The sequence below is a fragment of the Platichthys flesus genome, chromosome 23, assembly GCF_949316205.1.
Source record: "Platichthys flesus chromosome 23, fPlaFle2.1, whole genome shotgun sequence".
NCBI lineage: Eukaryota > Metazoa > Chordata > Actinopteri > Pleuronectiformes > Pleuronectidae > Platichthys > Platichthys flesus.
In genome coordinates, this window is record NC_084967.1 from 17,477,140 (window position 1) to 17,504,912 (window position 27,773).

Sequence of the window (27,773 nt, forward strand, 5' to 3'; positions counted from 1 at the left end):
CTGTTCTCTCAGAGTAAGGACAGATCTTTAAAGGTTAATGTCATCAATTATTTTATAAAGAAAAGAAAGAAAATACTAAAAACTTTTTCTCAGGGTGATGAATCAAAGTCAGTGTCTTGATTGAATCTGTTTCACACTCGAGTCTGTTGGTCTCTGTTTGTCAGGAAACGGGTCTGAAGGTGGGACAGGAAGCTTCGTTCTCTGTGCAGCTGAACGGAGCCCGAGGTCTGATCGATGCTAAGATCCACTCGCCGGCCGGAGCCGTGGAGGAGTGTCACATCACCGAGCTGGACAGTGGTGAAACCTTTTAAAATACACCTGGAGTTCCACACGGCTCCAGTCCGAGTTCACTTCTTTTCTGTTGAACGTTGTCATCTTGAATCAGGAGCATCATGTTCATCTCTACACAGATGACACAAAACTCTATCTGATCCTGAAAACGTTTTACTGCTGTAAAATAACCTCTGACATGTAATAATTAGTTTGAAGACCTGTCTTCAGTCTAAAACAGCAAATCCTTGTTTCTACAGATCAACACGCCATCAGGTTCATCCCGAGAGAAAATGGCGTTCACTCCATCGATGTTCGTTTTAACGGCAGCCACGTCCCCGGCAGCCCCTTCAAGATCCGAGTGGGAGAACCAGGACAGGTCGGAGATCCTGGTATGGTGACAGCCTTCGGACCTGGACTGGAGGGAGGAATCACAGGTGAACTTGATCCTTAACCTCTTTCATGTCAAAACCTTGGATTAACTGGATAAGAATATTTAACTAGTGTTGGTTTCCTCCTTCAGGTGTAGCGTCAGAGTTTATCGTGAACATCTGTAACGCTGGCTCCGGAGCTCTGTCGGTGACCGTGGACGGACCCTCCAAAGTGAAGATGGACTGTCACGAATGTGCTGAGGGCTACAAGGTCTCATACACACCCATGGCCCCTGGAAACTACCTGATCTCCATCAAGTATGGAGGTGGTCACGTGGTCGGAAGTCCCTTCAAGGCCAAAGTCTCAGGTGAACCTTAAACACCACACTGACGCCCTGAAAATGACACCTGAACGCAGCCTGTCCCTGAACACAGCGCGTCCCTGAACGCACCCTGTCCCTGAACGCAGCGTGTCCCTAATCGCAGCGTGTCCCTGAACGCAGCGTGTCCCTGAACGCAGCGTGTCCCTGAACGCAGCGTGTCCCTGAACGCAGCCTGTCCCTGAACGCAGCGTGTCCCTGAACGCAGCCTGTCCCTGAACGCAGCGTGTCCCTGAACGCAGCGTGTCCCTGAACGCAGCCTGTCCCTGAACGCAGCGTGTCCCTGAACGCAGCGTGTCCCTGAACGCAGCGTGTCCCTGAACGCAGCGTGTCCCTGAACGCAGCGTGTCCCTGAACGCAGCGTGTCCCTGAACGCAGCCTGTCCCTGAACGCAGCTTGTCCCTGAACGCACCCTGTCCCTGAACGCAGCGTGTCCCTAATCGCAGCGTGTCCCTGAACGCAGCGTGTCCCTGAACGCAGCCTGTCCCTGAACGCAGCGTGTCCCTGAACGCAGCCTGTCCCTGAACGCAGCGTGTCCCTGAACGCAGCCTGTCCCTGAACGCAGCGTGTCCCTGAACGCAGCGTGTCCCTGAACGCAGCCTGTCCCTGAACGCAGCGTGTCCCTGAACGCAGCGTGTCCCTGAACGCAGCCTGTCCCTGAACGCAGCGTGTCCCTGAACGCAGCCTGTCCCTGAACGCAGCGTGTCCCTGAACGCAGCCTGTCCCTGAACGCAGCCTGTCCCTGAACGCAGCGTGTCCCTGAACGCAGCGTGTCCCTGAACGCAGCGTGTCCCTGAACGCAGCCTGTCCCTGAACGCAGCGTGTCCCTGAACGCAGCGTGTCCCTGAACGCAGCGTGTCCCTGAACGCAGCCTGAACCTTTGGAACACAGAACCTCCTCCAGGTTCTTCTGATGTCATGTGTCTCCCTCTGCTCATGTGTCTTTGAATCTGTCTTCAGGCCCTCGTCTGTCCGGGGGACACAGTCTTCATGAGACGTCGTCCGTTCTCGTAGAAACCGTCACCAAGTCGTCAATGATGGGCGGGGCCTTCGCCTCGTTACCCAAATTCTCGTCAGACGCGAGTCAGGTGGTGTCCAGAGGCGCCGGCCTATCGAAGGCCTTCGTCGGTCAGAAGAACGCGTTCACGGTGGACTGCAGTAAAGCAGGTGAGGGCCGGAAATAAACAGGCAGGAAACAAAGAAGTAAGAAGTGCTCATGCTACGTTGGCGTCTTTGTCTCTGCAGGGACCAACATGTTGATGGTCGGTGTCCACGGCCCGAAGACGCCGTGTGAGGAGGTGTACGTCAAACACATGGGCAACAGGACGTACAACGTCACGTACACGGTCAAAGAACAGGGCAGCTACATCCTCATCGTCAAGTGGGGGGACGAGAACGTCCCCGGGAGCCCGTTCCACGTCACCGTCCCTTGAAGCTGGACTCGCCACGTCCACATCGATGTCTCGTGTCTCCTGAGACTGTCTCACACTCATTTACACTGTACTGTTTACTGTGGCTAAGGCAATGGTTTTGCCTTTACTGAAACAGCAGCTCCGGTTTGCGTGAACAACGAGAACCTGCGCTAGCTTCAAGAACCGGATCCTCGGCTTATTTATTCTCTGACAGAAACGTCTTATTGTGGAGGAGAATCTCTGAGAAACAGGTTTCTGATTTTTACCACATGAGAAGTCGCTTTAACGTGAGAATGATAAAAACATCGTATTTACAGAGTGAAGAGATTTTCTAGTGATTTTATATGAATGAGTTTGATTTGTTCGGTTTTCAGGAAGAATTAAAGTTCTGCTGCTCGTCAACCCGACTCGTTTCTCTAGTCCATGAAATCTAACAATTTGTTTTCAGTTTGACTTTCGTTTCATCGGCTGCGACTTCCGGCGCTAACCTCAGAGCTGGTTGTAGAAGAAAACAAACGAAGACAGAGAGAAGAGAAGACAGTGGACATGTCTCATGTCTCTGTTTGTCTCATGTCTGTTGTCAGGATGTCTCTCGTTCTCATCCTCCTCCTCTTCCTCCACCTCCTTCTCTTCCTCCTCCTCTTCCTCCTCCTTCTCTTCCCTCTCTTCCGTTTCCTCATACCCCACTTCCTTCCCCTCTTTCTCCCCCTCCCTCTACTCCTCTTCCTCTTCCTCCTCCCGTCGTCCTCCTCTTCCTCCTCCTTCTCTTCCTCCTCCTCCTCGTCCTCCTTCTCCTTCTCCTCCTCCCCCTCCTCCTCCTCTTCCTCCTCTTCCTCCTCCTACTCCTCTTCCTCCACCTCCTTCTCTTCCTCCTCCTCTTCCTCCTCCTTCTCTTCCCTCTCTTCCGTTTCCTCATACCCCACTTCCTTCCCCTCTTTCTCCCCCTCCCTCTACTCCTCTTCCTCTTCCTCCTCCCGTCGTCCTCCTCTTCCTCCTCCTTCTCTTCCTCCTCCTCCTCGTCCTCCTTCTCCTTCTCCTCCTCCCCCTCCTCCTCCTCTTCCTCCTCTTCCTCCTCCTACTCCTCTTCCTCCTCCTCTTCCTCTTCCTCCTCCGTCTCTTCCTCCTCCTACTCCTCTTCCTCCTTCCCGTCTTCCTCCTCTTCCTCCTCCCGTCTTCCTCCTCTTCCTCCTCCCCCTAGTTTTGTATATACAAACAGTAACTGTATGTATGCAGGACTTTAGGACCAATCACAGGAAGTATAGACAGAATGAAACAATAGAAGAAGAAGAAGAAGAAGAAGAAGAAGAAGAAGAAGAAGAAGAAGAAGAAGAAGCTGCAGTCTTCACCTCTGACGATATCATGTTTGAACCAAGAAGTCGTTCTTTCGTACAACACGTCCACGTCAGACGCTGTCTACAAACCAATCAGAGTCAAGTATAGGTAGACTCCGCCCACGCTATGACGACAGGCACTTTATTTTGTCCCTAAACTACGAAGCAAAGATTAATCTTCAGAATCTCAGAGAAACGTCCTAAGACATAACAAAAACTAGAATTCGTGATAAATGATAATTGCATCAAAGCTTCTGTTTTTGATTTGATAAAATAATGATGTTCTATTTTCTTGTTTGATGAACTTGGGCTCCTGATGAGAAAGAGCTTCTCTATGAAAGAGGTTTGAACGGAGGCTGAAGATGAGACCTCGACATGAATGTGAATATTAACGGTTCACAGAACCAAATTATCTACGTGGGAGAATAAAGAGGATTCTATAGATAGAGTCTGAAGAGCCTGAGGCTTCTCTGCTGCGACTTCATCTTCATCATTGTTAGCGATGAAGACGACTGATGCTCAATGAAGCAGAAGAAGAAGAACTCAACATGTTTCATCATCAGTCAGAGAGAAAACACACGCCCACAGGAAGTTAAGTCATACATTCATAATAAAATCTACAGAGAGAAAATTATTGCTAATATTGTATAAGGATCCAAGAACAAAATCATAATTCATGGTTGCATTAAAAAAAGAGTCCTGATTAAATCTTCTGATTTTTAAGATCATGTGAATAAATGTGAAAGGAAAAATGTCACATTAATGTGTAGTGTCGTGTGTGTCATGTGTAGTGTGTAGTGTTTAGTGAGTAGTGCGTAGTGTGTAGTGTGTAGTGTGTAGTGTGTAGTGTGTAGTGTGTGGTGTGTAGTGTTTTGTGTCTTGTGTGTAGTGTGTAGTGTCTTGTGTGTAGTGTGTAGAGTATTGTGTGTAGTGTTCAGTGTGTAGTGGGTAGTGTTTAGTGTGTTGTGCGTAGTGTATTGTGCATAGTATGTAGTGTGTTGTGTGTTGTGTATCATTTGTGTGTGATCTTCTCGGAGGAACACACAAACACATCTTGATAAGTTGGTCTGGATGACCTTGTGTTTCCTGAGGAAACACCTGACCCTGCAGGGGGCGCTGTCCTGAGCCGCTGCGGCTGTTTGTTCCTCTCACGATGAAAAGTGTTCAGACTTCAGGGAAATTAAATCCTGAATAAAGATTAAAAGCGATGGAATCGTTCAGGTGCTGTGTGTCGCAGCGCTGCAACACACACCCGCTGGTCCTCAGGGACACAGGGGACGGGGGGACGGGGGACGGGCCGGACTCGGCAGCTTCCTGTCACAGATTAATGTTCTGACCTCAGCAGCAGCAGCGGAGACGATTCCCAACAAATGTATGATCATTAGCTTCTGTCTCCTGCAGCCATGTCCCTCCTTCACCAGGAGACAACAGGACGGGGACACACACATGCTGAGAAGGAGACGCCAGGTTAACTCTGGTTTCTAAAGGACTCAAGGAACTTAATCAAGAACCTTCAAATCTCCGTCGGTTTCTCTTCATGTCTTCAAACCTCGACTGACAGATGTAAAACACAAACATGCATCTCGGAGCCGTTGAGCTGCTTCAGAAACATCTACATCTTTAACCATGATCCATTAAAGTCTCCATGAGGGACCTGGAACATCCTCAAGGACTCCTTGGCCGTCTCCTCAAGGACATCTGGACCTTCTCAGAGACCTCGCTGTTTCCCACATGGTGGAGGTCTCGGAGATCTGCTCGTTGGCCTTCAAACTTTGAAGAACATCTGCGAATCGTTAACAAACTTCAACAGCCACCTCAAGGTAGGTGAAGCCTTCTTGAATGTTCTCATCCACCAGGACGTCAAGAACCTCCTGAAGGACCTCTGTGAAACATGAAGAACCTCCACGTGGTTGCTGACACCAGTTTTTGTAAAGAGGAATATAGAGGAAACAGGAAGGAAACATGGAGAAGACAAACAGGAAAAATGGAGGAAACATGCAGCACACATACAGGAAACAGGAAGGGAACATGGCGGAAACATGGAGGAAATATAGAGGAAAAACAGGAAGGAAACACACAGGAAACAGGAAGGAAACATGCAGCAAACATACAGGAAACATCAAGGAAACATGCAGCAAACATAGAGGAAACAGGAAAGAAACACAGGAAAAATGGAGGAAACATGCAGGAAACATACAGGAAACATGCAGGAAACATAGAGGAAACAGGAAAGAAACACAGGAAAAATGGAGGAAACATGCAGGAAACATGGAGGATCATAGAAGAACCAAGAGGAAACGCAGAGGAAACAGATTGTTTTATGATTTCTATGACTTCCTGTTTGATCATGTGACAGTTTGTATTTTTTTTGTCGATGAATCTTTTTTATTTCTTCAAACGTCTCGAGGCTGATTTTAAATCATGTTCGATCGCCCCTCTGTGACAGAGAGAGAGAAACAGCTGAAGTCGACTTCCTCAGATATAATGATAGAATAAGATATTTGTATAATACAAAACTACAGTAGTTTATTTTGATACACTTACAAGTAGGGTATTCTATATTTTATTTTGAAATACATTTGGATGTATATTTGCTCATCAAAGAATCTGAACGTTGATTATTTGAATTGCATTTTAACAGCAGCTGCAGTTTTACTGTCAATCAATTTCAATCAATAATCAATACTTTACATCTGCTGCTGATGTGGTTTCCATCTTTATTATTAACTTGTGTCACTGACAAAGACAGAAAGGGACTTGAAGGAGGTTTAACCGATCTGAATATTCCAGCCATGATTAATCAATACTCAATAACATGATCAGAGATTTTCAACAGACAGATGGTTGCTAACGTCACATATCGTACCACACTCTGACAGCATCTTTTCAGCTTGATAGAATTTCTCATTGCAGCCATTTTACCCATAATGCACCAGTGACAGTCTTGTCGCTGCTTTTGTTGCGTGAATTATTAAGAATCACTGGAAGCAGCAACATAATTTATATTTTATTACGTTAATAATTGTCAGGATGAATAATGGATGAGATTTACCTTCAGAGTTTATTTTAAAGACACAAACTTACGCACTCACACTCACCCACTTACTCACACTCACACATACACACTTAACCCCCCCCCCCCCCCCCCCTTCCTTTATGACCATGATAGAAAACAATCTTTTCTCTCATGACTATAAATAGAAAGAGAGAGAAGGGGAGGCGGGGCAGAGGAGAGGGGGGGAGGACATTCAATGTGGCCTCGTCTAAGAGCTCGTCCACAGAGACAAAGCTCTGTGGACGAGCTCGGAGGACGACTGGTATTGATGAAAACCATTGTCCACGTTATTGCGGAGGGAAAGAGTCTGCGTCTGTGTTTTAACAACGTTTCTCTTACGATTTATTGATCCGAGTAATCTGACTTCCGGGTCACAGAAATTATACAAATTAATTTCAAAATAAAGTTAGGCCCGTGACCCGTTTTTAATTTCCTAGTTTCAATCTGAGCAAAAAATCCAATCCGTTATTAATTTTTTAGTTTCAGTTATAAACATTAATAATAAAATAATGACTTGTTTTTAAATACTGTTTTTGATTTTCTAATTGAACATAAAAAGAACGAATGATACAAGATCCAACCTTCTTCATGAAATCAACATGTTGTCGACGCTCAGACAGCCAATCAGAGCCGGAGGAGCTAAGCTGCACTTCATTACAAATCACATGTTGATTTACTGTGTGTGTCTGTGTGTGTGTGTGTGTTGAGGTCATTTACAGCGTCTCTGCAGTTCTGACCTTTGACCTCTTATTGATCCAAAGAAGAAGAAATGTCCTCTGAGGACGTTTTTGGTGAAGTGAACATTCTCTGTTTCCTCGTCATGTGACCTAGATAAACACAACTCGGAAGCCAATCAGAAGCTTTGTAACGTCCATCGTTAAATCCACAGGTGGAAGAAGAAGAAGACGATTGTGTGTGTGTGTGTGTGTGTGTGTGCAATGTCTCAGATGGTGATAATCAGTTCTGTCCCCAAGAGACGAGATGACATCCTGTTTGAGATCCAACTCACTCAAACACACATAGACACACACACACGCACACACACACAGCTCTCTTGTTTTATTTATTTTAATTAATTTGATATCATGTTATGATGTCACTTGTTCATCTTATCATCACAATGAACCTGAAAAATGTATAAACAAACAAAGAAATGTAACTTGATGTAAAGTTACTTGATGTAAAGTTACTTGAGGTAAAGTAACTTGAGGTAAAGTAACTTGTATAAACATGTGGAAACGTGACGTTTGTTTTTCTTTAGAAACAAAAAGATCATTAAATGTTTCATTATAATTATTGTGAATTATAAATAAAATCAGTTTGTATAAATGTTGGTTTAGTTTGAGGACAGACGAAGAGGAGAAGCACCTGCACCCATCTCCAGCTCTACTGCACCACAAACCCTCTGGGGGGGTCGGGCGTCCTCTGGCTGAAGGACATGTCCTTCACACAAGACAAAGCACGAGGGCGGAGCTTTGTTACTGCAAATCAAAGACATGATGAGGTGTGAAGGACTGATGGTGTCTGAGGGAGACTGCAGACACAAGTCCACCTTCATTGTGTCCGTCCACCTCGGACACCTCCACAGTGTGTCCGTCCACCTCCATTGTGTCTGTCCTGCTCCGCTGTGTCCCTCCACCCCCACTGTGTCCGTCCACCTTTAGATTGTCCGTCCACCTCCATTGTGTCCGTCCACCTCCATTGTGTCTGTCCACCTTTAGCTTGTCCGTCCACCTCCATTGTGTCCGTCCACCTCCACTGTGTCCGTCCACCTCCACTTTGTCCGTCCACCTTTAGATTGTCAGTCCACCTCCATTGTGTCCGTCCACCTCCACTGTGTCCGTCCACCTTTAGATTGTCCGTCCACCTCCATTGTGTCCGTCCACCTCCACTGTGTCCGTCCACCTTTAGATTGTCCGTCCACCTCCATTGTGTCCGTCCACCTCCACTGTGTCCGTCCACCTCCATTGTGTCCGTCCACCTCCATTGTGTCCGTTCACCTCCACTGTGTCCGTCCACCTTTAGATTGTCCGTCCACCTCCACTGTGTCCGTCCACCTTTAGATTGTCTGTCCACCTCCATTGTGTCTGTCCTGCTCCGCTGTGTCCCTCCACCCCCACTGTGTCCGTCCACCTTTAGATTGTCTGTCCACCTCCACTGTGTCCGTCCAACTTTAGATTGTCCGTCCACCTCCATTGTGTCTGTCCTGCTCCGCTGTGTCCCTCCACCCCCACTGTGTCCGTCCACCTCCACTGTGTCCGTCCACCTTTAGATTGTCCGTCCACCTCCACTGTGTCCGTCCACCTCCACTTTGTCCGTCCACCTTTAGATTGTCAGTCCACCTCCATTGTGTCCGTCCACCTCCATTGTGTCTGTCCACCTTTAGCTTGTCCGTCCACCTCCATTGTGTCCGTCCACCTCCATTGTGTCCGTCCACCTCCACTGTGTCCGTCCACCTCCACTTTGTCCGTCCACCTTTAGATTGTCAGTCCACCTCCATTGTGTCCGTCCACCTCCACTGTGTCCGTCCACCTTTAGATTGTCCGTCCACCTCCATTGTGTCCGTCCACCTCCACTGTGTCCGTCCACCTCCATTGTGTCCGTCCACCTCCATTGTGTCCGTCCACCTCCATTGTGTCCATCCACCTTCAGAGTGTCCGTCCACACACAGTTTGTAGAGACAATGTCATGAGACATTCAAGGTCCAAGTCATGAGTTGAGTCAAGTCGAGCTGACAAATGATGGCTTCCTGATTTATGGAGTACTTTGGAGTACTGCAGTACTTTGGAGTACTGTAGTACTGTAGAGTACTGTACTGTGGAATTCTAAGTCTGAAGTTGTGGTCGTTCTCGGATAAAGTGACAAACCGAGGTGAACAGACACGAACACTGGAGGGTGGCGCCGCCCTGGTGGCCGTCTGTTGCAGCAGCTCCCGCTCAATCTTCCTTAACTTAACTCTCCATTACTTAACTTAACTCTCCTTTACTTATCTTATCTCTTCTTTACCTAACGTATCTCTTCTTTACTTATCTTCTCGTCTTTACTTAACTTATCTCTTCTTTACTTAACTTAACTCATCTTTACTTAACTTATCTCTTTTTTACCTAACGTATCTCTTCTTTACTTATCTTATCTCTTTTTTACTTATCTTCTCGTCTTTACTTAACTTATCTCTTCTTTACTTAACTTAACTCATCTTTACTTAACTTATCTCTTTTTTACTTAACTAATCTCTTCTTTACTTAACTTACCTATTCTTTACTTATCTTATTTCTTCTTTACTTAACTTATCTCTTCATTACTTAACTTAACTCATCTTTACTTAACTTAACTCATCTTTACTTTACTTTACTTATCTCATCTTACTTTACATGTAATTAACTCCTCAGGTCTTAATTGGCTCGTTATAACGTCATCATCAGCTTATCAGGAGGTGACTTTTACCTTTGTCCCCCCCACACCTCCATAGACAGGAAGCTGCACTCAAACTTATTATCATCATTATTGTAATAATAATAATTATCACTATAATATGAACTGGTCAAAAAGAGAAACAAGTTTTTGTCCGCGTGAAGGCGACAGATACAGACACGCCCCCTTACCAGAGAGAGAGAGAGAGCAGAGGTAGTAACGTGTCTCTCTATCTCTGTTCCCTCCTCTCTCTCTCTCTCTCTCTCCCAGTCTCTCTCTTCCTCTCTCTCCCAGTCTCTATCTCTCTCTCTCTCTCTCGCTCTCTCTCTCTCCAGCTGCACCTGAGTGTGATCACACCTCCTCAGTCTCCTCGTCTTTCCAGCTGAACATTTTCTCCTGCTGAGGTCCAGCTCGGTTCGGTTCGGTTCTGACTGGATCGGTGAGGTCCCGGAGCAGCGGCGGAGAGAACCCGCGGGTTACTGCGGACACCGGGAGACTCCATTGGGCAGAACCGGGGGAAGCGAGCCTGCAGCGGGTCTGTGGCAGCTCCGTGACCCGGTGCGGATCCGGATCATCAGGAACTTACAGCTGTAGGATCCGGGTTCTACCTGAGACCCGGTCCTGAAGCTTCTGATAATCTGGATTCTCACCACGAGTGGATCTGTTTGTTTCACAGTCTTGAACCTCGTCTCTGGTTTTACGCATCGATTTCGTGCGTAAAGTTGATTTTCTCCCGGAGGAACTCGGTGCGTTGGATCCCTTTGTGTTCCGGTTCTGTGTGTCCTCTCCACCTGGAGGTGCTGTCGGTGTCCCGCTGCTCTGACCCCCGGTACCTCCGCAGACCTCCAGCCGCAGCATGGCAGCGGGAGCGCCGTGGCTGCCCTTCGCTCGCGCGGCGGCCATCGGCTGGATGCCGGTGGCGAGTGCACCGATGCCGGTGCCGCCGCCGGAGAAGCGGCGCGGACGGGACGGACTGATCGTCCTGAACGTGAGCGGAACAAAGTTCCAGACGTGGCCGGACACGCTGGAGCGGTACCCGGACACGCTGCTGGGCTCCACCGAGAGAGACTTCTTCTTCCTCGAGGAGAGCAACGAGTTCTTCTTCGACCGCGACCCGGACATCTTCCGCCACATCCTCAACTTCTACCGCACCGGGAAGCTGCACTTCCCGCGGCAGGAGTGCATCTCCGCGTACGACGAGGAGCTGGCGTTCTTCGGCATCATCCCGGAGATCATCGGGGACTGCTGCTACGAGGAGTACAAGGACCGGCACCGGGAGGACCAGGAGCGGATCCAGGACGACGTGGAGATGGAGCAGAGCCGCGAGCTCGTGTCGGTGGAACTGAGCTTCAGAGAGACCATGTGGCGCGCGTTCGAGAACCCGCACACATCCACCATGGCGCTGGTCCTCTACTACGTCACCGGCTTCTTCATCGCGGTGTCGGTGATGGCCAACGTGGCGGAGACGGTTCCGTGCGGCGCGGCACCGAACCGCGTCCGGCAGGTCTCTTGCGGGGAGCGGTACGCGCTCGCGTTCTTCTGCTTGGACACCGCGTGCGTCATGATCTTCACGGTGGAGTACGTGCTGCGCCTCCTGGTGGCGCCGAGCCGCTACAAGTTCGTAAAAAGCGTGATGAGCATCATCGACGTGGTGGCCATCATGCCGTATTACATTGGCCTCGTCATGGCGGACAACGAGGACGTGAGCGGTGCTTTCGTCACGCTGCGTGTCTTCCGGGTGTTCCGGATCTTCAAGTTCTCGCGACACTCTGCAGGACTTCGCATCCTGGGCTACACGCTGAAGAGCTGCGCGTCAGAACTCGGCTTCCTGCTCTTCTCCCTCACCATGGCCATCATCATCTTCGCCACCGTCATGTTCTACGCAGAGAAAGGATCCAGCGACAGCAAGTTCACCAGCATCCCGGCCGCCTTCTGGTACACCATAGTCACCATGACCACGCTGGGGTAAGAGATGCGGGTTTTGGGGCGTGGCTCAGAAAGTGGGAGTGGCGAACTGATGATGAAGAGACATTTTCAGTCTTGATATAAACTTCGTCAGATTTTCTCTGGTTTTAGTTTCAGACGTTTGTTTAAGTTTTACACAAGTAAACATTTCTTTGAGACAGGTGAGTGAGGTCTGTGTGTGTGGTGTGTGTTTGTTTGACTGAGTGTGAGTGATTGTGTGTGTGTGACTGAGTGTGTGTGATTGTGTGTTTGTGTGACTTTATTTTACTAAAATATCAACAGAAAACATCTGAAGCTCCAAAGTCCACGTGAAGCAGCAGCGTAGAAATATCTGTTGTTTCCTGATCTAACTGGACTGTACCATCCGCTCGGACTCGACTGTACCATCCGCTCGGACTCACACACACTCTGATAGTAAAACACTGAAGTCAAAACATGAAGTCGTCTCCTCCCTGTGGTTACATAACATGGGGGGGTGGGGGGTCATGTTACTGCTGACGAGTACAAACACACATTTATTATTTAGTCAAATGACCTGATCAAAGAGACAGAGAGTAAGAGAGAGAGAGAGAGATTGTGATAAAAAAAAGGTTAAATCATTGTTGAAATATATCAGTTAAAATTCAACAAAAGCTGTTGAGTTGTTTTGTGTGACACACGTTGGTCAGCTGACACACGTTGGTCAGGTGACACACGTTGGTCAGGTGACACACGTTGGTCAGCTGACACACGTTGGTCAGGTGACACACGTTGGTCAGCTGACACACGTTGGTCAGCTGACACACGTTGGTCAGCTGACACACGTTGGTCAGGTGACACACGTTGGTCAGCTGACACACGTTGGTCAGCTGACACACGTTGGTCAGGTGACAGGTCTCAGACCCCGCGTGCTGATGTTTGGACATAAGGAAATGTGTCCTGCCATGAAGGGCGATGTCGGCTGGTGTCCTCACAGACTTCTATAGAATCGCCAGAGGACGAGGGACAGATCGCTGCTCGTCTTCATCGACAGGTTCATGAAACCAGGAGGTGGATTTTAAACATCGTTAAACAATTCAGCTGTTTTCAGTTTAAGTCCAAACTTTATTCAGATCATAAATTGATCTTTTGAACAAATTCTATCATTTCTGCTCCCGAACGTTTTCCTTATGTCGTCGTCAGAGTTTTTCTCAAACATGTGACCTGCGCCTCCACACGACCCTTCGTCCTCCCGCCCTCTGGAGGAACACGGCCTCGGGGGCGTGTCCTGCTCCTCGATCTGAGATCAGGTTTCAGTCTGCTCGCTGTGACCTGATCTCCAGTCAGTCGACCACGAGGGGATCCGGTGACAGCACATGTGACTGTCTTCACCTGCACGCCATGTGACCTGTGGCCCCTCCCCTTGCCCACCTGCACGAACACTCTGCTGCAAAGATGACAGACACATGATCTTCACGTGTCCGTTCTCACACGTGAGGATCTTACATGACCTCAGAAAGTAGAATAACATACCATGTTGTTGTGTCGTGTCATGTTGTGTTGTATCATGTGGTTGGGTGTCATGTTGTGTTGTATGATTCATAAAGTGTGTTTCTGTTTGATCTGTTGAACGAATCTGCAGAGAGGAAAACTAAATTAGTTACCATGGAGACAGCATGGACCAGAGCTTGTTAAGTCTAAGTGTGTGTGTGTGTGTGTGTGTGTGTGTGTGTGTGTGTGTGTGTGTGTGTGTGTGTGTGTGTGTGTGTGTGTGTGTGTGTGTGTGTGTGTGTGTGTGTGTGTGTGTGTGTGTGTGTGTGTGTGTGTGTGTGTGTGTGTTTCCATTGAATCTAGTGGAACATTGAACCTGCTGCTGTTCATATGATGTTTCCTGATGTTAATCCGTGTGATGATGAGTTCATGAACTCAAACAGATACACAGACCAGGTTCTCTCTGGAGAACCAGGACTCACAGTCAGACCAGGTTCTCTCTGGAGAACCAGGACTCACAGTCAGTCCAAGTTCTCTCTGGAGAACCAGGACTCACAGTCAGACCAGGGTCAAACATCTGGATCATCCTGATGAACCTGCTGACACCAACATGACCTCAGAGAAGAAGAAGAAGATTCACTCTCACACCCACACACATAAACTTACATTGAGCATATAGAGGATGAATCTGGAGAAGTCAGATAAAATAAACAGCATCAGTTCCTTGTGTGTGTGTGTGTGTGTGTGTGTGTGGGGGGGGGGGGTCGTTGTGAGTCTGTGTGTGTGTGGGTGGGGTGTATGTATGTGTGTGTGTGTGTGTGTGTGTTATATAATCTGTTTGTCCCTGAGCGTAATTACAGCAGCAGGCGTGGAGCTGAGACTCACCTTGTTTCTACGTAACATACAGATAGAGTGACACACACACACAAAGTGATATACAAAGTAACACAAACAATTAGTATCGTATCATCCGACTGAAACATCATCTGTCTATAGATCATAAATGTGCAGCGACGACAATAATCAGCTGATCTGAAACGAGTGAAAAGCTCTGTAACATAAGATATTAATGTATAATTAATAATAAATATAAAATGAAATGGATGGGAATTCATAATAATCTAATTACAGGTCACAGAAGAGATGAAAGCTGCAGGCATGATAAACTGATCCATTAAATTAATCTAGTTTCTGTTCGACATGTGACTATGGGAACATGTTTACATTCACTAGAGGACCTAAGTGTGTGTGAGTGTGTGAGTGTGTGTGAGTGTGTGTGACTGATATCTGGGGAACATCAGTGAATGAATGTTTATAAGGCGGAAGTGAAGCTTTGGCTCCCTCGTTGGGATGACGACGGAACTGCAGCTTAAATCATAAACATGTTGAGGATCTGTCGCCTGAAAACTGACTAATAAAGTTTTTTATTGATAGAAAACATTTAACTGTGTGAATTAAAAATAAATAATGAACATACAGTAAATGTTTTTTTATTATTCATGATGATTTCTTGTAAATACAAACAATCAAATTAAATATTTAAGTTTATTTTATTTTATAATCATTTCACAAATAGTTACTAGTATTGTATTATATTATATTACATTATAGTTTATTATACAATAGATAGTATTGTTTATAATATAATATCAAATCATTTTATATTGTGTTTTATTATATTATATTATAGTTTATGTTATTAAGACAGTATTGTATATGATATGATATTGTAGGACTCCTGATTCTCTCTGTTCTTGGATGTTGGCTTTGATCTCAGGGTGGAGTGTCTAACTCCTCCTCTTCCTGTCAGGTACGGGGACATGGTTCCGAAGACGATCATGGGGAAGATCTTCGGTTCCGTCTGTTCTCTGAGCGGAGTTCTGGTCATCGCTCTGCCCGTCCCCGTCATCGTGTCCAACTTCAGCAGATTCTACCTCCAGAGCCAGAGAGCGGAGAAGAGACGCGCTCAGAAGGTGGGACCCTGAACGCACCATGACGTCTCACACTCACACACACACACACACACACACACACACACACAGATTTAAAGGGACAGTTCACTGAAAAATGAAAATTCATTCAAATTCGACTCGAAACTTCGTCATTTATACGAAGTTTCTCTATATACGAAGTCTCTATATCTTCCGACGAGGTGCATTCAGGGACTGTCGGATATGCTAACGTAGCCTAGCTTAGCCACTTGTGGTGGACCTGGGCTCACTCTGTGGTCATGTGACTTCTGTTTGTGAAGGTGTCAAAGGAGGCGGGACAAGCGCTGGTGTGTAAAATCAACCAGGACTACGAAGTTCACCAACATCACCTGCTGCAGTGTCTGGAGAAGACCACAGTGAGTTTACACAACACAAACATACAACACACAACACAAACATACACACAGACACACACACACGCACACACACTTTCCTTTGGTGTGTGTTGCTGTTGGCCTGATTGACACTGTCTGTTAGGTGTCATCACTAAAGTCTCAAAACGAACACATAGTGGTTGTCGTACGATGTAAAGATTTATTGTTGATTAAACTTCCCTCTCCTGCGACGTTCCTCAGAACCACGAGTTTGTGGAGGAGAAGATGTACCATGAGAACTGCAGGGAGGTGACGCTGGTGAAGCACGTTTCCCGTTCTTCCTCCATCTTGTCCTCACCTCACAGCCTCACGTCCTGCTGCGCCCGCAGGAACAAGAAGAACTCCAACATGTCTGTGGCTCTGCAGAGCAGCTTCCAGGAGCTGAGCACCATCCAGATCAGAGAGAGGCCGAGTGTTGTCAGGTAAATAATCACGTGATCTGAGGAGGACATTACTGGAAAACTACGTTTCATCAGGAGTCACTGAGACGGTTCTGAAGAACTCTCAGGAAGTTACCTATGAAGGCTGTGGAGATCTCAGAATGTTCCAGGAGTCACTGAGAAGGTTTCAGTTGACCTTGAGGAAACTCTTTGTCCCAGGATTCTTAGAAGATGTATCATAAGTCCTAATGTGTCTTCAAAACGATTTTGGGCTCATTGAGGATTGTGCAGAGATTCTTAACAAACTATTCGGTGGCCATGGGAATCTTCTGGAAATTCATCAGGAGGTTTGAGATTGTCCAGAGGTCTAGAGTTCTTGATAGCTCTATGAAGATCATTGAGGAGATCTCTGGGTGTAAAAGCAAAGGGATGTAAAAGCCTTAGCGAGATGTTTGATGGTCTTGAGGAGGTCTTAGAGGAACTTGAGTAAGAGGTTCTTGATGAGGCTCCACTTATCATCAAAAAGGTAAAGGGAATCTTGAAAAGGTTCTTGAAGAGACTCCAGGTCTTCTTGAGTCCCTGTCCAGGTCACTGGTGGACTTTTGTCCTGAGAGGATCCTCACGTGTGACTCTCTGAGCTTCACGGTTAATAAAGTGAAGAACAGGATGTTGCTCCTTGTTGACATCTAAGAGACAAATATGAGACAATTCAAATGTGAAGATTGATGATATGTTTCTTAGCTTCTAGTTGAGATGTGACTGATCCTGTTGCTACGGTAAGGTATTGTTTAATAAAGTCTGAATTGTGTGTCAGAGACAGCTGGTAGCCAATCAGAGAGCAGTAAATCATCTATGGTGTACAAGAAAATATAACAATGTATTTAGTTTTTACGGAAGATGAATGTTTGTCTCTGTGAGTTTATTCAGATAAAACTTCAATCTAAATAAAAGTGAGTGAAACAGGATGAGTCGCTGACTGGTTTATAAACAGCAGAGATCATGTGACGGAGCAGGAATCCAGAGAATGTCCAGCTGTGGGAACAGAAACATCTGGAAACTACGTCTCCGCCACTGAAACTTTACTGTGAAAACTTTATTTAAAACTTTATTTAAACTCACTGATCTGAGAAGGACGAACATGATTCTAAAAGAAAACAACACAGAGTCTCAGGAACATGATCCTCGATCTGTCATATTAACACAAGCTTCACTTTAAAGGTGGCCCACTGCTCAGCTGCCCCCCCAGGGGCCAGCGTGACGCCACCTGGAGAGAACAGGTACTGCAGGCCGTCGTCTGATGACGGTGCAGACACTAAAATAAGGACAAATTAGGATTATTTGAAATATTGATGTGCTGTTTATTTTCATCATCAATCGGCTCTTTAAACATGAATATCTCTGACTCACTGATAAAGTTCCACCATTGGTCAACTGCATGTCATGTGACTAGCCACAGTTTGTTGGAGTATTTCGATTGGCCGTTGCTCTTGAACTAAATCGACAACTGCAAATAAGTTCTGAAGTTTGATGTATGCTGACGACATTCACCTTAACGTCCGCGTGTTCTTGAAAGTTCTTCTACCGATGAACTTTTGAGAGAATCCTCGTTCCAGTGACTCTGAACATGTTTTACTATATCAAGATCCATGTTTGTGTTTCTTCTCTCGTAGTCGTTCCAGTCTGAACGCAAATTTCGAGGAGACAGTTCCTTTGAACTGCGACCAGCCGCACATCACCGCCGCCGTCATCAGCACGCCAGCGCCAGCTGGCACCAAGACCGCAGGCGACGGATCAACCGGCTCCACCAACGACTCCCAGGTTAACATCGTGGGGGTGTCAGCGCTCTAGATAACTCCTCCCCCCTCCAACATGGACAAATGATCCAGCCAGCAGAAGGACGACAGGTTAGGAGTCCACACTGGAAGCGACTGGTCAGCTCACCGTCATCCAGGCAGAGGAGGACGTGAACCTGAACGCACTCGCTGACTCCACCTCCGATCACCCAGCAGCGCAGGACAGAGGAGGAATCGTAGCACGGCTGAAAAATTATCTTTTTCTGACTTTAAATCGTTATAGTTGTTATTTTTTCAGTCTGATTCATTTGATTTATTTCTCGAAATTCAAGCCCCATTTTGGGAAGTTCCCCGTCACCCATTGTAACATATCCTAACATCGTGAGCTAGCATAGCACAAAGAAACTGCAAGCCTCTCTCGACCAATCAAACCTAACCAAAGAAAAAGTCACATTCTTTCCTCGTCATGGGAATGATGATGATTCTGTTCTCAATGTCTCAGACTCTTTATCTGACAAAAGACTCAAATGTCTTCAACAGTTAAAAAACACATCTCTTTTTCTACTCATTTGAAAAATGATCATAATCAATTATGTAAAATCTGAAAGTTCTAAATCTGGTTAAATCACATTTGTCTGTTTCAGTCTCAAATACCTGAAAGCAGGAAGTCACTGTCACGATCTTCATTGTTAACAAGTAGCAAAAGTCTAGAGGTTCCTAATAAATGGGATTGATTTTATTATTATAAGAATAAATATATTTACTCTTTTATCATACGTTTTGAAAACAGTAAATATGTGGTTGTGAAAATTTAGTGTATTAAATTAAATATGAAACTTTGAAATAAACATTTTTTTATTTCATGTAAACATCAACCCATTTAAATTACAAATTTGATATTTTATCTTTTTACATTTTTATTTGTGTTTATTTAAGTTTAATTCTACTATTTATTATTTTTTGACATTAATTTATTCACACTTTAATAAATTCATATCTATTTTTGTTTTTATTAATGTTAAGTTGTTTCTAATTTTATTTGTAAAACGTTCTCAATATTTGTTTGATTCAAAAAGTGCTTTTAATCATGTTCCATATGTAAAACAGAGTTCTGGATCAGGGCCGTAATGTGTTCATGTTTTAACTCATTAACATGTTTGCATGTTATTGACAATGAATTGGGTTTCACACAAACAACACAAATATCAACACATACATTTACACAAATGTCAACACAAACATCAGCAAAAAATTCAACACAAACCTTAACACAAACCTTAACACAAACAGCACAAACGTCATCACGAAAAGTCTTTGTTTTATGGTTCAGGGGCAAGAACATTTGAATATCATCTGCAAAGCAGTGAAAGGAGACATTCTATTTGTTTTAATTGATGCTCGGGGGGGGGATGTGAACAGATGAATCAGTGAACGTCTTTTAAATTAAATCTGTTTTATATTGAGTCTCAATCTTCAGTCGTTGTCCTCAGAGGTTGAACCAGGTCACATTTCTCTCAGACTTAAACCATGTGACCTTCTTGATAAAATAAGACAAACGATCTCAGCTGATCACGTTCGATCGAGCTGATTCAAATTTTTTCACAGAACCAACGATTTATCAGAGAATATTTGTGGACGACTGAAATCAGAAGAAGTTTCACTTGGAACAACTAAATCTCGTCTCACAGCCGGAATGTGAAATGACAGATTCTTCGTTGTTTCTTTTTTTAATGATAAACGCTGGAACTTTAACAATTCAAAGCTGAATGGACCGAGCTCGCAGCCCGGTCCCGCCCTGTCACCGTTACAGCTCCACACAAATATTATAAATGTCAGAAACTGAATTATGCAAACATCGTATTTCTGTCTTTTTCAGTGGGAATCAGGAAGGAAGTATAAAAACTGGCTTGTTGATTTTTGGCAGTAAAATAAGGTTTTTGATTATATTATGATGATGATGATTCCGTGCACATGTGCTATCGTTGTTCTTTGGTGTGAATCACATCTTGTTTTATTAAATCAGGCGCCGTGTGTTAGTGGAGTGCAAATAAAACATGGTCCCATGTAAACACTAAACACGTCTCAGACCCTGAAACTCACCCCCCACCAGACACTGAGTGTGACAGTCACTGTTACTGAAGTCTTCTATTTCAGGTCCTAATTTTATTGTTTTTAAGTTTTGAATTCAGTTTTGAATTGTTAAAATGTCTAGTAAATTTGATATATTATTGCTCTACAATTTTATATTTCAGATTTTTCACAGTCAAAATATTTTATCTTAAATTATGTCTCTGAATTGAATCAACAAACTCTAACCTGAATTCATGACAACATTATTTAAACTTATTTCACATTACTGTTTGCATGTTTATTTATTATTCATTGGATTTTGTCAATAATTGTTCAATTATGGATCCCTGAAGTTGATCTATAAACGGTCTGAAATTAAATTATACCTCGGAAACTTTCAAACCTTGTTTTATTTTCCAGTGAGAAAAATGAATCAGACACAAAAGTATGAAACATCAACATCACACATGTTCTCATATAAAACACAAATCTGCTGATCCCTCACATGGGAACAGCTCAGGTTCTAGAGAACGTCTTGGGAAGAACTCAGGTTCTAGAGAACGTCTTGGGAACAGCTCAGGTTCTAGAGAACGTCTTGAGAACAGTGGTGGTTCCATCAAGTTTCATGTTCATGTTCAGTAAGGAGCCACCATCTTTCCTGGTTCCTACGAATCAGCTCAGGTTCACTTTAAAGGGTCTATGTTTCTGTCTTTGTTCCAGCGTGTTCCTGACGTGTTCCAGCGTGTTCCTGATGTGTGCCTGACGTGTGCCTGACGTCTTCACAACGTGTTCCTGACGTGTTCCTGACGTGTGCCTGACGTGTTCCTGACGTGTTCCTGATGTCTTCACAGCGTGTTCCTGACGTGTTCCTGACGTGTGCCTGACGTGTGCCTGACGTCTTCACAACGTGTTCCTGACGTGTTCCTGACGTGTGCCTGACGTGTTCCTGACGTGTTCCTGACGTGTGCCTGACGTGTGCCTGACGTCTTCACAACGTGTTCCTGACGTGTTCCTGACGTGTTCCTGACGTGTGCCTGACGTCTTCACAACGTGTTCCTGACGTGTTCCTGACGTGTGCCTGACGTGTTCCTGACGTGTTCCTGATGTCTTCACAACGTGTTCCTGATGTCTTCACAGCGTGTTCCTGACGTGTTCCTGATGTGTGCCTGACGTGTGCCTGACGTGTTCCTGACGTGTTCCTGATGTCTTCACAACGTGTTCCTGATGTCTTCACAGCGTGTTCCTGACGTGTTCCTGACGTGTGCCTGACGTGTGCCTGACGTGTTCCTGACGTGTTCCTGACGTGTTCCTGACGTGTTCCTGACGTGTGCCTGACGTGTTCCTGACGTGTTCCTGACGTGTGCCTGACGTGTGCCTGACGTCTTCACAACGTGTTCCTGACGTGTTCCTGACGTGTGCCTGACGTCTTCACAACGTGTTCCTGACGTGTTCCTGACGTGTGCCTGACGTGTTCCTGACGTGTTCCTGATGTCTTCACAACGTGTTCCTGATGTCTTCACAGCGTGTTCCTGACGTGTTCCTGATGTGTGCCTGACGTGTGCCTGACGTCTTCACAACGTGTTCCTGACGTGTTCCTGACGTGTGCCTGACGTGTGCCTGACGTCTTCACAACGTGTTCCTGACGTGTTCCTGACGTGTTCCTGACGTGTGCCTGACGTGTTCCTGACGTGTTCCTGACGTGTGCCTGACGTGTGCCTGACGTCTTCACAACGTGTTCCTGACGTGTGCCTGACGTCTTCACAACATGTTCCTGACGTGTTCCTGACGTGTTCCTGATGTCTTCACAATGTGTTCCTGACGTGTTCCTGACGTGTTCCTGACGTGTTCCTGACGTGTGCTTGTCGTCTTCACAACGTGTTCCTGACGTGTTCCTGACGTGTTCCTGATGTCTTCACAACGTGTTCCTGACGTGTTCCTGACGTGTTCCTGACGTGTTCCTTACGTGTTCCTGACGTGTGCTTGACGTCTTCACAACGTGTTCCTGACGTGTGCCTGACGTCTTCACAACATGTTCCTGACGTGTTCCTGACGTGTTCCTGATGTCTTCACAATGTGTTCCTGACGTGTTCCTGACGTGTTCCTGACGTGTTCCTGACGTGTGCTTGTCGTCTTCACAACGTGTTCCTGACGTGTTCCTGACGTGTTCCTGATGTCTTCACAACGTGTTCCTGACGTGTTCCTGACGTGTTCCTGACGTGTTCCTTACGTGTTCCTGACGTGTGCTTGACGTCTTCACAACGTGTTCCTGACGTGTTCCTGATGTGTTCCTGACGTGTGCCTGACGTGTTCCTGACGTGTTCCTGACGTGTGCCTGACGTCTTCACAACGTGTTCCTGACGTGTTCCTGATGTGTTCCTGACGTGTGCCTGACGTGTTCCTGACGTGTTCCTGACGTGTGCCTGACGTCTTCACAACGTGTTCCTGACGTGTTCCTGACGTGTGCCTGACGTCTTCACAACGTGTTCCTGACGTGTTCCTGACGTGTGCCTGACGTGTGCCTGACGTCTTCACAACGTGTTCCTGACGTGTTCCTGATGTGTTCCTGACGTGTGCCTGACGTGTTCCTGACGTGTTCCTGACGTGTGCCTGACGTGTGCCTGACGTCTTCACAACGTGTTCCTGACGTGTTCCTGACGTGTTCCTGATGTCTTCACAACGTGTTCCTGACGTGTTCCTGACGTGTTCCTGACGTGTTCCTGACGTGTGCTTGTCGTCTTCACAACGTGTTCCTGACGTGTTCCTGACGTGTGCCTGACGTGTTCCTGACGTGTTCCTGACGTGTGCTTGACGTCTTCACAACGTGTTCCTGATGTCTTCACAGCGTGTTCCTGACGTGTTCCTGATGTGTGCCTGACGTGTGCCTGACGTCTTCACAGCGTGTTCCTGACGTGTGCCTGACGTGTGCCTGACGTGTGCCTGACGTGTTCCTGACGTGTTCCTGACGTGTTCCTGACGTGTTCCTGACGTGTGCTTGACGTCTTCACAACGTGTTCCTGATGTCTTCACAGCGTGTTCCTGACGTGTTCCTGATGTGTGCCTGACGTGTGCCTGACGTCTTCACAGCGTGTTCCTGACGTGTTCCTGACGTGTGCCTGACGTGTGCCTGACGTGTTCCTGACGTGTTCCTGACGTGTTCCTGACGTGTTCCTGACGTGTGCTTGACGTCTTCACAACGTGTTCCTGACTTGAAATTTCACTGCTATTTAATTTCTCATCGTTTTTTACGTTTTTTTTCCACGTCATGTTTTCCTCAGTTTCTGTTTGGTCCTCTGATGATGTCACATGTTTACACGTCTCAGACATGAACCTGGAGAACGTCCTGCTTGTCCCCACGGCTACGACAGGCACTCCATCTCAAACTGGTGTTCCTTCGGCGTGGAGGCAGCGCACATGTTAGTCTGGTTAGTGCCTGAACCTGAGGCTCCATGCGTCACAGAGTCGGGGGCGGAGTCCATCGGGGGTGCCATGGAGTCCAGGTCTGGAGACTTTCGTCCATAGTAAAGCGCCCAGAGCAGCGTGAGGGTGAGCGCCATGGCAAGGATCTGAGCCACGCCGATGGACACGCCCAGGAAACGCAACGCCTGCAACTGCTTCGTCCCACGAATGAAAGCGTAGATCTTTGGACCACAGCCCTGAAACACACCAGAGACACACACAGTCAGTTTGAACTTCGACCTCTGTGAACATGTGACATGCCTCTACCAATGAGAGGCGGCCAGGTCTCACCTCTTGGTAGAGGTCACTCAGGTCGTGGTAGTGGGCGTGGCGAGCGCAGCCTGGATACTGATTGGAGCAGCAGGAGTCAGGAGGCCACTCCAGCTCTGTCATCTCCAGCCAATCAGTGAAGTACATCACTCCGCAGCATTTAAACTGGTTAACACACACAGGTCACATGAATACTGGTTATCTGTGTGTGTGTGTGTGTGTGTGTGTGTGTGTGTGTGTGTGTGTGTGTGTGTGTGTGTGTGTGTGTGTTACCTGTGTCTGGAAGCTGTTCCAGGTGTGTGTGAGCCACTGGTATCTCTGCAGGCCGTAGTTTGACATCCGAGACTTGAGGCTGATCATATCAGAGCGCTGCACTGATGGCTGCACACACACACACACACACAAACACAGACACACACACACACACAGAGTCAACTTTAACAGGTGAGTTGTCATGACCCCCCCGCCCCCATATCAGTCCTGATGATGGATCATCCTGAAGCCCCGCCCCTCCTGATAACAATCTGTCCTCACTACAATACCCACAATCCCCTGCAGGCAGGTGAGGCTCAGATAACACACACAAACACACACACTGATCAAACAGTTTCTGTGTGTGTGAGTGGGGGGGGGGGGGGGGGGGCGTGTGTAAGAGGATATCCAGACATGTTTCACATTTCATGTTATTTTTAGTTTCAGTTTGTATCAGCAGCTGCTCACACACCAACACACAGTTTACTACACACTACCACACAACACACTCTTCTACAAAGATAAAGTTTGAAATTTGAATATAATTATGCAGCAGTCTGCAGTTTATTTAAAGCTAGGTGTTATTTACTGTGTACAGACCCTGGGGGGGGCTATAGAGTTTCTCACCTGGTCATACGTCCACACGGCGCTGGCCAGCTCAACGCAGAAGATCAGCAGCAGACTGCACAGGTACTGAAACACACACTCAGGGTTAGTATGATGTGACACGTGTGGTGGAAAGTCATTTGATCTAATGCACTCGAATGTGATACAATGTTTCCCATCATGCTCTCTGGTTAGGCCGAGGAGACGATCTCCTCCCATATACATACACACCTGGCCCCTGCCCCCCCTGCCCCCCCACCCCCCCTCAGGTCCTGGTGACAGTGACGTATGTGTGTGTGTGTGTGTGGGGGGGGGGGGGGTAGGACAGGTGAGACCTACCCAGGAGAGCAGCAGCAGGTTACACCTGAGCGCTCCACAGTATCCCACCATCGCCACGATGATGAGGAAGCAGCACACGGCGATGATGACGGGATGAACAGCTGGAGAGTACGTGAGGACGGCCGCTTCCTCCAGCCTGCACACACACACACGTGTTCACCTCTGACCTGTGACCTCAGACTAACGTGTCAGGCTAGCGGGTAAGATGCAAATGCGTGCAGCAACAGACAGTAAAAATACTTCAGTACAGTAGTACTAGTAAATGTACTTATTAGGTTTCTACCAGTAGTGCGACGTGTTTATGTGTCGTCACACCGCTGGAGCCTCCTCACCCACCAGGTGGCGCTGTGTTACCTGACTCACCTGGTGTGAGCCGTCAGCGTCAGGACGGTGTTCAGAGAGTCTCGGATCCACGCGGCCACTCCCAACACACACGCTGACATCAGCTGAACACACACACACAAATAAACACACACAGAAAAAACACAGATCAGTTTCTGCTGCCTACAAATAACATGTCGGAATGTGAGACACACACACCCCTAAGCCTCACACACACACACACACACACACACACACACACACAACCTACTTTCACTTCAGACTTCAATCAACACTATTTCACGTTAAAGCAGCAGTTTGATGAAAATTAGTTTCCTCTATCTTTCCCACTCCGCCAAGGGGGTTCATGGGTAATATCCAGCGTTGGTTCAGGTGTGTTTCAGGTGAGTGGGACTATGCTGTCAGGGTGTGGATACAAATATTGTAAATATAATATGAATATATTTGGGCTTGGTCAAATCAGTTCAGATTTTATTTCATTTGTCAGTCATCAGGGGAAACGTGGCCCTTGTGTCCCCTTCAGCTTTACTTTACTTTACTTTACTTTACTTTACTTTACTTTACAAGCTCTGTTCGATAGACCCTGTTTCTTTTAGACACAATAGAATGAATGTATGTCGTTGTGTATATGACAATTAACTCTTGAATTGGTTACCACGTGTTGCTGCAGAGGGCGCTGTTCATCAATGCAAACTATAAGGTGACTTTGACCTTTGACCCTTCAGATCTTTTTATATATGCTTCAACAAATAAAAACATAAAGTTCATTCATCATACGTAAAGATTAACATGTGTGATGTTTCACATGTAAAATGTTCTTATAATATACTGAATACAGATGTATGTTGTATTTATTGCGTTTTATGTTTCTATGTTCATTGTATGCACCAATAACCAGAGCAAACTCCTTGTAGGTGTAAACCTACAAGGATTCTGATTCTGATTCTGAATTCATCACATGACAACAGCTGGAATCATGTTCACATGTCAAACAGTTTCACATGTGACTCTAGTTACTAAACATTCACTGAAGATAAAGGTGATGAAGATGAGGATGGTATTAATAACAGTGATGAAGATGAAGGTCTCACCCAGAAGAGCACGTTGAGTGCGTAGAGCAGACACCTCAGACATCTCACCGCGTCCTCACGAGCCATCCCGATGGCAACATGCTTCCCAGGCTCAAGCCTCGTGGGGGGGGTTTCGCCGTCCGAGGAAACTTTAACAACAGGTGGTTCACTAATCACTCAGCGCCAAACTCACACCTGATTCTGGACTGATCTGGATTCTGCAGAACTACAGAACTACACTCACCTTAGACAAGGACCAAAACCAGTGTCCAGACAGAGTCCAGAGTCCAGCTGAGACCAGAGACCAGGACCAGACAGAGACCAGAGTCCAGCTGAGACCAGAGACCAGAAGCTGACAAAGACCAGAGTCCTGACAGAGTCCAGGGTCCAGCTGAGACTAGGACCAGACAGATACCAGAGTCCAGTTGAGACCAGAGACCAGAGTCCAGACAGAGTCCAGAGTCCAGCTAGGTCGTCAGCAGCTGATTTAAATCCTCAGTGACCTGCTTTAAAACCAGATCTGTGTCTCTGAGGCCTGAGACAGTGACCTGAAGCAGAACTATAACTGTTCAACTGTCTCCTGCTGCTGCTTCTTCTTTCTCGTCACTAATTAAACTCTCTGAGTCTCTCTCTCTCGCTCTCTCTCTCTCTTTCTGTGTCCTCCCTCCCTCTCCGGTCCTGGGGGAGGACAGAGGAATGTGTCCGCCTCCAGCCTCAGACTCTGGGTCACAGACGTCATGAAGCTGAGGACAGGACACAGACACGTGGAGGCCTCTGGTGGCTGCAAGGACTACTGTCCGTATACTTTTGGCCATATAGTCAATTTAATCTATATAATTTGTGACGTGTGGTTGCAGAAAACTATTTCATTAGAACTTAATTCTGTCTGATTCATAGTATAAATTTAAATGGTTGACTTAAATATATTTACCTGAACACAAGCCACACCCACACACAGGTGTATAATAAAAACTCTTAATTGTTTTGTTGCAGTCAGGAGAATGAATAAAAGAATAACCTCAAACATGTTCTTCACTATTTCATGTTTTAACTGATCTGAAGTTTAGAAAGAAGAGTTTTATTCCTCAGGATAAAATCATCAAAACCAACACAGGTTTTTATGGTTCTGATCTAATGTCCTTAAAACAAACGAATTATTTAGCTGTGACATAAAGTTCAGTAATATG

The 27,773-nt window shown here is 46.4% G+C and overlaps 3 protein-coding genes across 5 annotated transcripts in view; 2 read left to right on the top strand and 1 right to left on the bottom strand.

Annotated features, from left to right (window-relative positions):
- Positions 1-2,834, top strand: part of flncb (filamin C, gamma b (actin binding protein 280)) — a 28,831-nt gene extending 25,997 nt beyond the window's left edge. For 2 of the 3 annotated variants that reach the window (XM_062382650.1, XM_062382652.1), the window contains 5 exons: positions 165-297; positions 531-707; positions 794-1,009; positions 1,981-2,187; positions 2,266-2,834. In XM_062382650.1, coding sequence (XP_062238634.1) covers positions 165-297; positions 531-707; positions 794-1,009; positions 1,981-2,187; positions 2,266-2,453 — 921 coding nt within the window. In that variant the 3' untranslated portion in view covers positions 2,454-2,834. The remainder of the gene's footprint in view (positions 1-164; positions 298-530; positions 708-793; positions 1,010-1,980; positions 2,188-2,265) is intronic. The other variant, XM_062382651.1, reaches the window with a different exon arrangement.
- Positions 2,835-11,067: 8,233 nt separating this feature from the next.
- On the top strand, positions 11,068-18,928 carry kcnd2 (potassium voltage-gated channel, Shal-related subfamily, member 2). Its single transcript, XM_062382360.1, has 5 exons — positions 11,068-12,194; positions 15,454-15,616; positions 15,895-15,990; positions 16,210-16,430; positions 18,059-18,928. Exons 1-5 carry the CDS (start codon positions 11,086-11,088, stop codon positions 18,234-18,236), a joined length of 1,767 nt encoding a protein of 588 aa, XP_062238344.1. The 5' UTR covers positions 11,068-11,085; the 3' UTR covers positions 18,237-18,928.
- Positions 18,929-20,643: 1,715 nt separating this feature from the next.
- Positions 20,644-27,280, bottom strand: tspan12 (tetraspanin 12). The gene is made up of 8 exons (XM_062383284.1): positions 26,831-27,280; positions 26,608-26,735; positions 25,538-25,620; positions 25,175-25,310; positions 24,857-24,922; positions 24,251-24,358; positions 23,999-24,142; positions 20,644-23,904 (listed from the first exon to the last, which is right to left on the bottom strand). Exons 2-8 carry the CDS (start codon positions 26,671-26,673, stop codon positions 23,608-23,610), a joined length of 900 nt encoding a protein of 299 aa, XP_062239268.1. The 5' UTR covers positions 26,674-26,735; positions 26,831-27,280; the 3' UTR covers positions 20,644-23,607.
- Positions 27,281-27,773: the final 493 nt, after the last annotated feature.

Coding starts and splice junctions, on each gene's coding strand:
- kcnd2 (XM_062382360.1), top strand. CDS start 11,086: ATGGCAGCGGGAGCGCCGTGGCTGCCCTTCGCTCGCGCGGCGGCCATC. Junction 15,991..16,209: donor AGTGTCTGGAGAAGACCACA/GTGAGTTTACAC, acceptor GACGTTCCTCAG/AACCACGAGTTTGTGGAGGA. Junction 16,431..18,058: donor GAGAGGCCGAGTGTTGTCAG/GTAAATAATCAC, acceptor CTTCTCTCGTAG/TCGTTCCAGTCTGAACGCAA.
- tspan12 (XM_062383284.1), bottom strand. CDS start 26,673: ATGGCTCGTGAGGACGCGGTGAGATGTCTGAGGTGTCTGCTCTACGCA. Junction 25,621..26,607: donor CACTCAACGTGCTCTTCTGG/GTGAGACCTTCA, acceptor GTGTGTGTTCAG/CTGATGTCAGCGTGTGTGTT. Junction 25,311..25,537: donor ACGCTGACGGCTCACACCAG/GTGAGTCAGGTA, acceptor GTGTGTGTGCAG/GCTGGAGGAAGCGGCCGTCC.